This window comes from Rana temporaria, chromosome 10 (genome assembly GCF_905171775.1).
Source record: "Rana temporaria chromosome 10, aRanTem1.1, whole genome shotgun sequence".
Lineage (NCBI taxonomy): Eukaryota > Metazoa > Chordata > Amphibia > Anura > Ranidae > Rana > Rana temporaria.
The window spans coordinates 126,748,727-126,762,013 of NC_053498.1; the positions used below are offsets into that span (position 1 = coordinate 126,748,727).

The window sequence follows — 13,287 nt, forward strand, 5'->3', positions numbered from 1 at the left end:
TTGGAGCTATACAAACATATAGTAATACAAGTAAATAAGAAAAATAAAAATGACAGATTTCTGATACATGAGCCTGCATGCTGCACATCTCCTGACTGTCTTGTATTGCTTTAAAGACTTTTAGGAATGAACTCTGCGCAATAGGTTAGTCAGGAAAGCCCAGTCACTGTGATAAGTGTTTTTTTAGACTCTTCTGCAACATCGGAAGAATCTTCTGATTAATGGTTACATCACTTCCCAATTATCTCCCTGACCTCATTAACTCTGACTGTGTTTAATGGAGCAATTAGGGACACGCGTTCCTCCAGAGTCATCAGACCAGAATTGCGGGGCGCAGAGCTCCGAGCTCTGTCCTGTTCCCAACCGACTGATGAAAGGCCTATACAGACATAAGAGCCCATATCACAGCAGAGCACCACCCCTGGAACCCCGCCACCCCTGGAACCCCGCCACTGGGATTAAGAGCTAAACTCCAGACAGATAATGTATATATATCACACTGCATGGGCATAAGGGTAACACCACTTCCTGTAATACAGCAAAATATAATGGTGTCACCACAATCCTCCTGCCTGTTAAAGGACAACAAAGAAGCATCAGAATATTTATCATCCCTCTGCTCTATCCATCCGAAGAAAAAATTCCCTATGAGGCACGATCGTTCGATTTTCGTATAGTGTGTACACAACTTTCAACATCAGATTCAAACTTTCCAAACAAAAAATGTCAAAAAAAAAATAAAAAAAAGGGACAAGTAGGATTAATTATTATTTTACAGGAGTTATATAGCGCCAACAGGTTACGCAGCGCTTTACAATATAGAAGGGAGATTCGTGTAAGGTAACCGACAAACTCCAACATTTTTTCTCATATGTAAACAGAAGGAACGATTTTCGTACTGAAAAAAACTGCACAAGATTTCGTTTGTTTTCATTTATTTTGAACATGTAAAAACAAAAACAAACAATACAATATATACAAAATAAAAGTAGTAATCATTCAGTAGTAGGCAATCACAAAACAACTACAATAGTTACAAGAGAAGACAAAAATTTATATATAATCAATTTTGTTTACATATATGAAAAGGAAATGATCAGAAGTGATAAAACAAAAAATCGCTGTGAAACATTGAGGAAGGAAAAAATAAATTGAGTACCATTCATATCTGTGCGACTTCAAGGTCACACCGACTTCAAAGTAGTCCCTGTACTACTTTGGTCCGACTTTGATGCGAGTTGAGGTCCAGAGACCTCAAGTTTACACAGGTATTCCCTGAAATCGTGTCAATATCGCAGTAAAATCGCGGCAGTGTGAAAGGGGCCTTAGCAGTGTTCATGAGCAGTTAAATGCTGCCTCTGGACACAGCAATAGTCTCTACAATGGCTGCAAACTGGCGGATTACCTGCGGCCAAATCACAGCAGAAACGCTGCCCCTAGATGTACACGTCTGCCTCCAGGGTTTGTAGTGCATTTGTATCTATTCAGATGAGTGACTACATACCAACAGCAGTGGTGCTGGCCATTGATTTGTACAGAGTAAAAATTTGACAGCCACCGCTGACACTTGCAGATGTTTACACACAGTGTGTGCGCAACAGCATTTACAACCACCGGCAAAAGTCCACTAATTCCTCACAAACTCTCACGTGAATATTGCCCAACACTAACAATGTCATGTAATGCAATACAGACTAGTTAGTTTACACGGCTTACCCTCTCCTGGTGTAACACCTGACAGGTGCCAGCTGCAGTGGCGGCTGGTGCTCAAATTTTTTTTTGGGGGGGCGCAAAAAAAGACAATTGCAGCCTCACTGTGCCCATCAAAGGCAGCCACTGTGCCCATCAAAGGTAGCCACTGTGCCCATCAAAGGCAGCCACTGTGCCCATCAAAGGCAGCCACTGTGCCCATCAAAGGCAGCCACTGTGCCATGCCATCAATTGTCCCCCACTGTGCCCACATCAATTGTCCCCCACTGTGCCCACATCAATTGTCCCCCACATCAATTGTCCCCACTGTGCCCTGTAAAATGCTGGCAGTCAGATTGCCCCCGCCCGGCACTTACCTTTCTGGGGTTTGCCATGCTCCTTCCACGATCCCTCGATGTCTTCTGCCACCCTCGATGACGCTTCAGCCAATCAGGTTACTGAGAATCAGTGAACCTGATTGGCTGAGACGGCTGTCAGTCTTATCCAAGGGACGTAGCCCACTACGTTCCGAGGATAAGACATCCGGGAGCTGAAGGGCTGTACTGGTAAAGCCTATCAGAGCCGCTGGCTCTGATAGGCACTTCCGCACAGCCAACCAGCTGTCCTTATTCAGACAATCGGCGCCCAATGTCCGGTTATCTGAATAGGCTGGCCACAATAACATGCATGAGTGTATGTTATTTGCGCGGCGCTGCAGAACGAATTTTTAAAAGCCTTAAAAGGGCCCGTTTTTTCCCCCTTTTTTTATGACTACAGGATAAATAAAGAAATCTTTATAGATACACTATATTACCAAAAGTATTGGGACGCTTACCCTTACATGAACTTTAATGGCATCCCAGTCTGAGTCCGTAGGGTTCAATATTGAGTTGGCCCACCTTTGTAGCTATAACAGCTTCAACTCTTCTGGGAAGGCCGTACACAAGGTTTAGGAGTGTCTATGGGAATGTTTGGTCATTCTTTCAGAAAAGCATTTGTGAGGTCAGACACTGATGTTGAACGAGAAGGCCTGGCTCACAATCTCCGCTCGAATTCATCCCAAAGGTGTTCTATTGGGTTGGGTTTAGGTCAGTCAAGTTCCTCCATCCCAAACTCACTCACCCATGTCTTTATGGACCTTGCTTCGTGCACCGGTCCAAATCATTTGGTAGAAGGGGGATTATGGTGTGGGGTTGGGCTTGGCCCCCTAGTTCCAGTGATGGGAACTCTTAAGGCATCACCATACCAAGACATGTTGTACAATTTCATGCTCCCAACTTTGTGAGAACAGTTTGGGGATGGCCCCTTCCATCATGACTGCGCACCAGAGCACAAATCATGCCAGTGACGTCACTGCCGCCAAACTGCTGGAATATTCTCCATCCTCCTGCCTGGCTTGAAAGTTTCCCCACCGCCGCCGGCTTTAACACCTCACAGCGGTGAAGGACACCTTCCCACAGCACAGCGCCCAGCAGAATAAGGACCAAAGTGAAAGACCTGATGACTTCTTCCAAGGATTTTATGTACAAATGCCTATTTGTACTCTACCAAATGTGAGTTGCCTGTACTTATCTACTTATTAAATTGTTTAAAACATCTACACTTAGAGGCGCCTCTTCCCTTGCTTTCCATGAAGACACGGATGGGTGAGTTTGGGGTGGAGGAATTTGACTGGCCGAGAGATGGCAGGGGCTGCGCACACGGCAGCAGACAGATGTCCCTGTTGGGATATTTCCCCTCTAATCCTGTTCTTGTCACAAATAGAGAGGGACTCCCCAGCACAGACAGTAAATACAATCTTACAGGGCATCCAACCCCACTACACTCCATCTAAAACTAGAAGAACAAGTTTCGGCTAGATACACAAACCATTGTGTAAGACCACCAGCAAGACTTTTCTAGGAGTGCCGCCACTTTTATCCAGCTTTGTATATGAAATCAATAGATTGGAGTATCGGACATGCGCGCCTCATCGCCTAGAAGAGGGAGGGCGTGACAACGTGTAAACACTAATCTGGCCTCTCCAGCAAGATGAACAAACAATGTAACAAACATTCTGAAGACCTGCTCAAAGCTTTATAAACAGAAGATCAGGGAATGACTGAAGAGAACGTTCGCTGGCCACAGAGAGAGTGAGTCACTGCTGAGCGCGCCAAAGTCTGCGAGCTCAAGATGGGGCCGTCCAACTGAGGGCCGCAGGGCCAGAAAGAATCCTCCAATCTCTGACTGACCTCATCAAACTCGGAGGAATATTTGTGCTTCATAATCATAAAACGAATGGCACACTTCATATACAAACGCATGATCCAATGTAAAGGAGTTCTCCAGGGAAGATCTAATCATTTTCCTGCCAGAATGGAGCCTTTCAGAAATGTATAGTCCTCTGATCTTAAAAGGCTGTCATTGAAGTTCTCTATCTAAAAATGCCCATTGCCTGGCTGTCGCGATACTGATCAGGAACAAGCAAACAGCAACGTTGGCCAGATCTGATCTTCATACCTGTTCCAGAAACTACTGAAACCACGGACTCAGCGCGCCAGCCAGGCAACTGGCATTATTAGAAGAAGATCAGCAATATTTCCTATTGTCTAGCCATAGGCATTCCTCTCTGTACAGGTTTCCCTCTGCAGCAAAGTGAGGGCTGTGTGTGGCCTGAACCCTTATCAGAGATCAGCTGATTAAAAGCTGCGATAGAAAGAAATGTATTCATGCAGTAAAGTTACAGACAGGTCCACAGTCTATTGGCTGCCGTGCTGTTTGAACTGAAATTTCCTAGGCTCTCCCGTTTTTTTTAAAATTCATAGATGGATCGACTTCTCATGATGATGCCGCGTACACACTGTCCGTTTTTTGTGATGAAATAAAACAACGTTTTTAAAAACATAATTTAAAATGATCGTGTTGTGGGGCTTTCACTCATTTTTTGTCTTAAAAAAAAAACGACCAAAAAAAAATTCGAACATGCTTCAATTTGTCGTTTTTCTAAATGTCATTTTTTGTGTCATAAAAAATGATCGTGTATGGGCTAAAACGACGTTTTAAACAATGTTTTAAACCCACGCATGCTCAGAAGCAAGTTATGGGACGGGAGCTTGAATGGAACAGAGTGCCGTCGTATGTGTTGTACGTAATCGCGCTTTGCTAGAGCATTTTCAGAAAACGATGGTGTGTGGGCAACGTCGTTTTTTATGATGAAGTTAGAAAAACTTCGGGGTTTTTTCCCATGATGAAAAACTTTGTTTTATTTCATCACAAAAAACGACCATGTGTACGCGGCATAAGAACAGCCATGCGTGGATTGAAATTTGTCAAGTTCCTGCTGATCCAGCTGGATTTTGATCCATGTATGGCCATGTTTAGTGTGGAAGGATGAGGAGGACCGTTGTATAGCATAATCTGGATTTCTATATTGGCTGGTAATAGCAGTCCACCATTGGCCCCCTTGCACCCAGCTTTAAAGTCTCACTCCTCCTGCTGAACATTTCCTAACCTCCCACATCAGATTTTTACAGTCTTGTAGAACAGCAAAGACTTAGCAGTTACATTGAAGTGCAGATAAATGAAAATTAAAATACTTCATAGCCTGTCCCCAAAAACCAGAAGGTGGAGGTTGATTTTTGGCCGCCCATCCAGCAACATCTGAGGATAATTGTGCGCAGGCCGTAGCATCCGACGCCATGCCTGGACACACAAGGGCCCACACTGCTTTACAAGACCCCGACAGCCCCTCCCCCACCCGACTTCCACATAGCAAGGCAATTCCTTGGCAGACCACAAACTAGATTGCGACACCACCTGAAGTCTGTGCCAATAAAGTAACATGTGTAAGGAAGATTAGATCTGACAGTTCCTGTCTTGCCAATAAAACGGCCGAACACAGCAGCAAGTAGCAAAAAGCAGTTTTACTTACCCGATCCTCCTCTCCCGCAGCTCCCTTTGCACTGCTAGACCAGTCCATACAGCCTCTAATCCCCTATGCTCCGATGGGCACAGGTTCTGACATCATCAAGTACAATGCATGGCCCATTGCCCTCCATCGAATGTGTAGATGCTGAGGGACAGTCCACTGGTGGCAGAGCATAGGGGAAAATAGAGAAGAATACCAGCTGGTGGGGAAGTGGGGGGGGGGGATTAGAGGCGTAAAACCATTTTCCAGTACCTGCATTGTAAACGAGCAATGGATGGTTTGAATTTAGATGCAGCCCCACTGCAGGGCAGGATTCTTGTTTTCCCTGGGGATAAGCTTTAAGTCTCGTACACGCTACGTTTTTTTGGGTTGAACGAAAGTGTTGAGCTGTTGTGTTCTGTCAGGGAACAACGTATGGCCAGCCTTAGCCTAGGTTCACACCGTGCGCGGTAATGGAAGCGTGCCAGTTCAGCTGAACTCGCACGCTTTCATTCCCACATGTCAGTCCCGATTTCAGAAAAATCTGTGCGGGTTTCTGCACAGATGTCACACCCCGAAATCACCAAAAGTAGTACAGAAACTACTTTCGGAAATTGGTGCGGCGGCGTTGCACCGGTTAGGACGGTGCCATTGCCGCCGATTTGACATGTCAAATCGCACCAATGTGAACCAGGACTCAAAGGGAGTGCTCCTGATCTCAGCTTGTTACCCGTATAAAAAAAAAAACACCTGTCCACAGAACCAATCTCTCCACCATGGCCAAGACCAAAGAGCTGTCCAAGGATATCAGGGACAAGATTGTAGACCTACACAAGGCTGGAAGGGGCTACAAGACCATCGCCAAGCAGCTTGGTGAGAGGGCGACAACAGTTGGTGCGACTATTTGCAAATGGAAGAAATTGAAAATAACAGTCAATCTCCCTCGGTCTAGAGCTCCATACAAGATCTCACCTCGTGGAGTTTCAATGATCAAGAGAACGGTGAGGGATCAGCCCAGAACTACACGGGAGAATCTTGTCAATGATCTCAAGGCAGCTGGGACCATAGTCACCAAGAAAACAATTGGTAACACACTTACGCCATAAAGGACTAAAATCCTGCAGCACCCCCTGTTTAAGAAAACACATGTACAGACCCATCTGAATGATTCAGAGTACTGGGTGAAAGTGTTGTGGTCAGATGAGACCAAAATCGAGCTCTTTGGCATCAACGTGTTTGGCGGAGGAGTAATCCTGCCTATGACCCCAAGAACACCACCGTCAAACATGGTGGAGGTGAAAACATTATGCTTTGGGGGTGTTTTTTTTGCCAAGGGGACAGGACAACTTCACCACATCAAAAGGGACAATGGACGGGGCCATGTACCATCAAATCTTGGGTGAGAACCTCCTTCCCTGGGCAATGAAAATGGGTCGTGGATGGGTATTCCAGCATGACAATGACCCAAAACACACACCCAGGGCAACATAGGAATGGCTCAAGAAGCAGCACATTACAGTCCTGGAGTGGTATAACCAGTCTCCAGACCCTAATCCCATAGAAAATGTGTGGAGGGGGTGAAGGTTCGAGTTACCAAACGTCAGTCTCAAACCTTAATGACTTGGAGAGGATCTGCAAAGAGGACAAAATCCCTCCTGAGATGTGTGCAAACTACGAGAAACGTCTGACCTCCGATTGTCAACAAAGGGTTTTGCCAAGTCATGTTTTGCGAAGGGGTCAAATACTCTTTTTTAGTCATTAAAATGCAAATCAATTTAGAACTTTTTTGAAATGCGTTTTTCTGTCTCTCACTGTTAAAATAAACCGACCAATAAAATTATAGAACGATTTTTTTTGTCAGTGGGCAAACATACAAAATAAGCAGGGGATCAAATACTTTTTTCCATCACTGTAAATAAGCTTTTACTGAACTAGAATGTTAAGTTAAAGTGGAGTTCCACCCAAAAGTGGAACTTCTGCTCATCGGATTCCTCCCCCCCCCCTCTGGTGCCACAATTGCCACCTTTCGGGGGAAGAGGGACAGGATAAATATCTTTGACAGGTATCCTTTCCCACTTACGGGAGTTCGGGCCGTGGCCCGTGACGTTAGCGCAGGGCTCCCTCCCCTGGCCAGTATGATAGAGGAACGGGCCTTGCGCATGAGCAGTAGAGTTCCCTGCGTGAAGCCAAAAGGTTACACTGCCGGATACCCTTATCCGCAATGGCAGCACCCGACAGCTGATGGAAACATCAGCTGCGGGTGCCGACATCGCTGGACTCCAGGACAGGCAAGTGTCTATTTATTAAAAGCCAGCAGCTGCAGTATGTGTAGCTGCTGGTTTTTAATTAAAAAATTGGGCGGAACACCTCTTTAACATTGCTCTCCCTGCTCTCTTCCCAGACTACAAAACACCTCCCCGTTATGGGTAAGGCTGGCTTCACACTTTTAGTGCTTTACGCATTTTGCACTACAGAGCGTGTTCCATAGGAAACCATGTTAAATGGACTGTACTGCAAATCTGCAAAATGTAAAAAGCACTAAAGCTGCATAGGTGTGAATCAGGCCTTATGCCGCTTACAGACGATCGGACATTCCGACATCAAAACCGTGGGGTTTTTTCCGGCGGATTGTTCGCTCAAACTTGTGTTGCATACACACGGTCACATAAATGTTGTCGGAAATTCCAAACGTCAAGAACACAGTGACGTACAAAACTACGATGAGCCGAGAAAAATTAAGTTCAATGATTCCGAGCATGCGTAGAATTTTTGTGTGTTGAATTGTGTACACACGGTCGGACTTACCGACAAGAACTTCTGTCGTCGGAAAATTTGAGAACAAGCTCTCAAAACATTTGTTGTCGGAATGTCAGACAGCAAATGTCTGATGGAGCCTACACACGGTCGGATTTTTTGACAACAAGCTCCCATCGAACATTTGTTGTCGGAATGTCCGATCTTGTATACACGGCATAAGAGGGAGTTGTACTCTGCTGGGCTGCTCAATACTTTCAGCCTGGGACAAGAAGTGAGTTAATGGCAGGATTATCAGGCTAAAATAAAAGAAGTTTTTGCGAAAAAAAGAAAACGAACGCAGCCACTACATCTAGTGGCGGCTGGTGCTCGACATTTTTGGGAGGGCGCAAACGAAAAAAAAAAATTGCAGCCTCACTGCACCCATCAAATGCAGACACTGTGCCATCAATTGTCACCACTGTGCCATGCCATCAAACGCAGCCACTGTCGCCGCTGTGTCCATCGACGTCGCCACTGTGCCCTGTAAAGTGCCCCTCCCCCCGGCACTTACCTTTACTGGAGTCAGCCATCCACGTCCCTATAGAAGGTTTATACAGCACTGCAGCAGGTCAATATAGTATTATTTAGAACTTATTTTTGCGCCGGTGACAATCACTTTTCCATCCACGTCCCTAGATGTCTTCTACCATCCTCGATGATGACTGACAGGCGTCTCAGCCAATCAGGTTACCGGTAGCCAGAACCGGCCAACCTGATTGGCTGAGACGCCTGTCAGTGTTATACAAGGAGCGCATCCCTAGTGCGTTCCTTGTATAAGCTTCCGGGACCCGAGGGCTGTAATAGGCACTTCCGTACAGCCAACCAGTTGCCGTTATTCAGATGGCCGGACATGAGCGCAGACCATCTGAATAGAACAGCGGCAGCGGCGAGAATAACATAGATTCGTGCAATGCATGAATCTGTTATTAGACTCAGTGGCGGTTAGAGCCAGAGGGGGCGTCGCTCCAGCCCCTATGGACGAACCGCCACTGCATCTAAGGACCAGTGAACCGCAATACTATCGCATTTTGGTCCTGGGTTTAGATACACTTTAAAGCATAATTACACCGAAAACTCATTGTCAATCTTGGGGGGGTGTTAGATGTATTAGCAGATTTAGATAAACTAAAAACTTAAGCCAAACTCCAGTTCATTCTGCAGTTAGTTTTTTTTTCCCCCCTTTTGAGATTTTTGTTTTACATAAATAAAAGCTGATCATTATAAGCACCCCCGTCAGTAGTAAATGACTTGTTTCAACACGCAAAACTGCTACATTTGCAGGACAACTTGTTCTGTTCCTTTACAAAAAAAAAAAAAAAACACACACACCACCAGACAAAGGCCCCATTCACAAAGAGGCGGATTCCGTTCTGATCGGCTCACAGATCTCCTGCTGATCGGAGCAGAGCAGGCGGATGACAGGTCCGTGTCTGCTCAGTTTCTGCAGAGCAGACATGGACTGAGCCCGCTCTGATCTATGGGCGATGGGAAGTAAATGGATTCCGTTGTCCACCAACACCTGCTGTCCGCTTGAAAATTTGAAAGGCAGATCTGATTCGATCGCCTGTGTGAAAGGGGCCTTTGCTGGCTGGGTCACTAGATAAAAATAAAAAGAAAGACTGGGGGTTTTTCAATGGACCAGTATACAAATTCCCCTTTGCTGGGATCCAGTGCGCCTGCATCGTGGGCCCTAAAGATCTGGTGCTTTATAAGGACCTATGGGCCGGTGCCCCATAAGGTCACCCAGTTGACAGCCAATACCTATTAAAGTTATTTGACTGTTATGCTCAGTACTGAACTACACACTGCGTGGGTGAACATTTGTCAAGATATCACACTCATTTCAATAAAAAAAAAAAAAAAAAAAAAAAAAAAAAGGGGAAGGAGGATTGTAGCAGGAAATAAAAGAAAGAAAGCCACATCCGGGTATACAGATCTCTCTGTATGTTATATATAGAGGGTTGTATGAGCTTCCCCGAGTTTGGCCAATAATTGGGTTTATTACAGATTATCTCATAAAGTGATAACCAATCTGCACACAATTATAGATCAATAGTGATATATCTGTCTATACATACAGGAGATAACTTCACCCCGGATATAGGAGGACAGAACTCATTAGCAGCTCTGTACACAACACAATCAGCCTGCATACATAACACTATAATATAATATAAACACAGCACAGATCTGAGATCATTGTTATTAAACACCAAGATACACAAAGATACAATGTACATCACCAATCTTGAGAGATGTACAATGTATACAGTGATAGACATTATTCCAGGGGGGGGGCCACACAGAACACATACAGCAGATTACCCCCCAACCCACCCCATATAGAGGGCAGACACCACTCCCCCCATATAGAGGGCAGACACCACCCCCCCCCCCCCATATAGAGGGCAGACACCACCCCCCCCCCATATAGAGGGCAGAAACAACCCCCCCTATACCCCTATACAGGGCAGACACCACCCCTCATACCCCTATACAGGGCAGACACCCCCCCCCCCTCATACCCCTATACAGGGCAGACACCCCCCCCTCATACCCCTATACAGGGCAGACACCCCCCCCTCATACCCCTATACAGGGCAGACACCCCCCTCATACCCCTATACAGGGCAGACACCCCCCTCATACCCCTATACAGGGCAGACACCCCCCTCATACCCCTATACAGGGCAGACAACCCCCCCTCATACCCCTATACCGGGCAGACACCCCCCCTGATACCCCTATACAGGGCAAACACCACCCTCCCGCTCTTATACAGGGCAGACACACCCCTCATCCTCCAGTAGGTGGTTGTGAAGGACTTACCTGCGGTCGGTTGTTGTACTTTATATCGGAAGAATCGGAGCCCCTCATGGTGACTTCTAGGGGTGGAAGGAGCCCTGCTGTGGCCCTAACAATCCGGGGCCCCTGATGTCCTTCCTCCGGGCTTAGGAAACTCCGGGATACAAAGAGGGGCAACGGGGTCCTCCTCTGTGTGTGGCCCCTGAGAGCCCTCCTGTCCACCTGTATGTGGCCCCTAAGAATCCTCTTGTGTCCTCTGCCCGGTGCCCCCTGAGAGTCCTCCTGTGAAGTTCTGTGTCTCTTCCTGTCCTCAGTGTCAGGTAGTCTCTTCTAGGTGTGGTCACTTCACACGAGATCTCCAGGATCCTCCCCGACCAGGTGAGCGCAAACCGAAACCCGGACACACCCCCTGTGACGTCACCACTCTCTACTGATACCATAAAACTCCCCCATCACTCTACACCGGACATCCCCATCCCCGGATCACAGCCATCCCTCTACACCAGTCATCCCCATCCCCGGATCACAGCCATCCCTCTACACCAGTCATCCCCATCCCCGGATCACAGCCATCCTCTACACCAGTCATCCCCATCCCCGGATCACAGCCATCCCTCTACACCAGTCATCCCCATCCCCGGATCACAGCCATCCCTCCACACCAGTCATCCCCATCCCCGGATCACAGCCATCCCTATCCCCGGATCACAGCCGTCCCTGTACACCAGTCATCCCCATCCCCGGATCACAGCCGTCCCTGTACACCAGTCATCCCCATCCCCGGATCACAGCCATCCCTATCCCCGGATCACAGCCGTCCCTGTACACAGTCATCCCCATCCCCGGATCAGAGCCATCCCTATCCCCGGATCACAGCCGTCCCTCTACACCGGTCATCCCCATCCCGGATCACAGCCGTCCCTCTACCGGTCATCCCATCCCCGGATCACAGCCATCCCTCTACACCGGACATCTAAATCCCTGGATCACAGCCATCCCTCTACACCGGACATCCCCGGATCACAGCCATCCCTCTACACCGGTCATCCCCATCCCCGGATCACAGCCATCCCTCTACACCAGTCATCCCCATCCCCGGATCACAGCCGTCCCTCTACACCGGACATCTAAATCCCTGGATCACAGCCATCCCTCTACACCGGACATCCCCATCCCCGGATCACAGCCGTCCCTCTACACCAGTCACCCCCATCCCCGGATCACAGCCATCCCTCTACACCAGTCATCCCCATCCCCGGATCACAGCCATCCCTCTACACCGGTCACCCCCATCCCCGGATCACAGCCATCCCTCTACACCAGTCATCCCCATCCCCGGATCACAGCCATCCCTACACCGGAATCCCCATCCCCGGATCACAGCCATCCCTCTACACCGGACATCCCCATCCCCGGATCACAGCCATCCCTGTACACCAGTCATCCCCATCCCCGGATCACAGCCATCCCTCTACACCAGTCATCCCCATCCCCGGATCACAGCCATCCCTCTACACCGGTCATCCCCATCCCCGGATCACAGCCATCCCTCTACACCGGTCATCCCCATCCCCGGATCACAGCCATCCCTCTACACCAGTCATCCCCATCCCCGGATCACAGCCATCCCTCTACACCGGTCATCCCCGGATCACAGCCATCCCTCTACACCGGTCACCCCCATCCCCGGATCACAGCCGTCCCTCTACACCGGACATCCATCCGGATCAGAGCCATCCCTCTACACCAGTCATCCCCATCCCCCGGATCACAGCCATCCCTCTACACCAGTCATCCCCATCCCCGGATCACAGCCATCCCTCTACACCAGTCATCCCCATCCCCGGATCACAGCCATCCCTCTACACCAGTCATCCCCCATCCCCGGATCACAGCCATCCCTCTACACCAGTCACCCCCATCCCCGGATCACAGCCATCCCTCTACACCAGTCACCCCCATCCCCGGATCACAGCCATCCCTCTACACCGGTCACCCCCATCCCCGGATCACAGCCATCCCTCTACACCAGTCATCCCCATCCCCGGATCACAGCCATCCCTCTACACCAGTCACCCCCATCCCCGGATCACAGCCATCCCTCTACACCA

At 48.2% G+C, this 13,287-nt stretch overlaps 1 protein-coding gene across 1 annotated transcript in view; it reads right to left on the reverse strand.

Moving 5' to 3' along the window:
• ST14 (ST14 transmembrane serine protease matriptase) overlaps nt 1-11,526 on the reverse strand; it is a 61,274-nt gene extending 49,748 nt beyond the window's left edge. Inside the window, exon 1 of the mRNA XM_040326229.1 lies at nt 11,201-11,526. Coding sequence (XP_040182163.1) covers nt 11,201-11,248 — 48 coding nt within the window. The 5' untranslated portion in view covers nt 11,249-11,526. The remainder of the gene's footprint in view (nt 1-11,200) is intronic.
• Between the last annotated feature and the right edge of the window lie 1,761 nt (nt 11,527-13,287).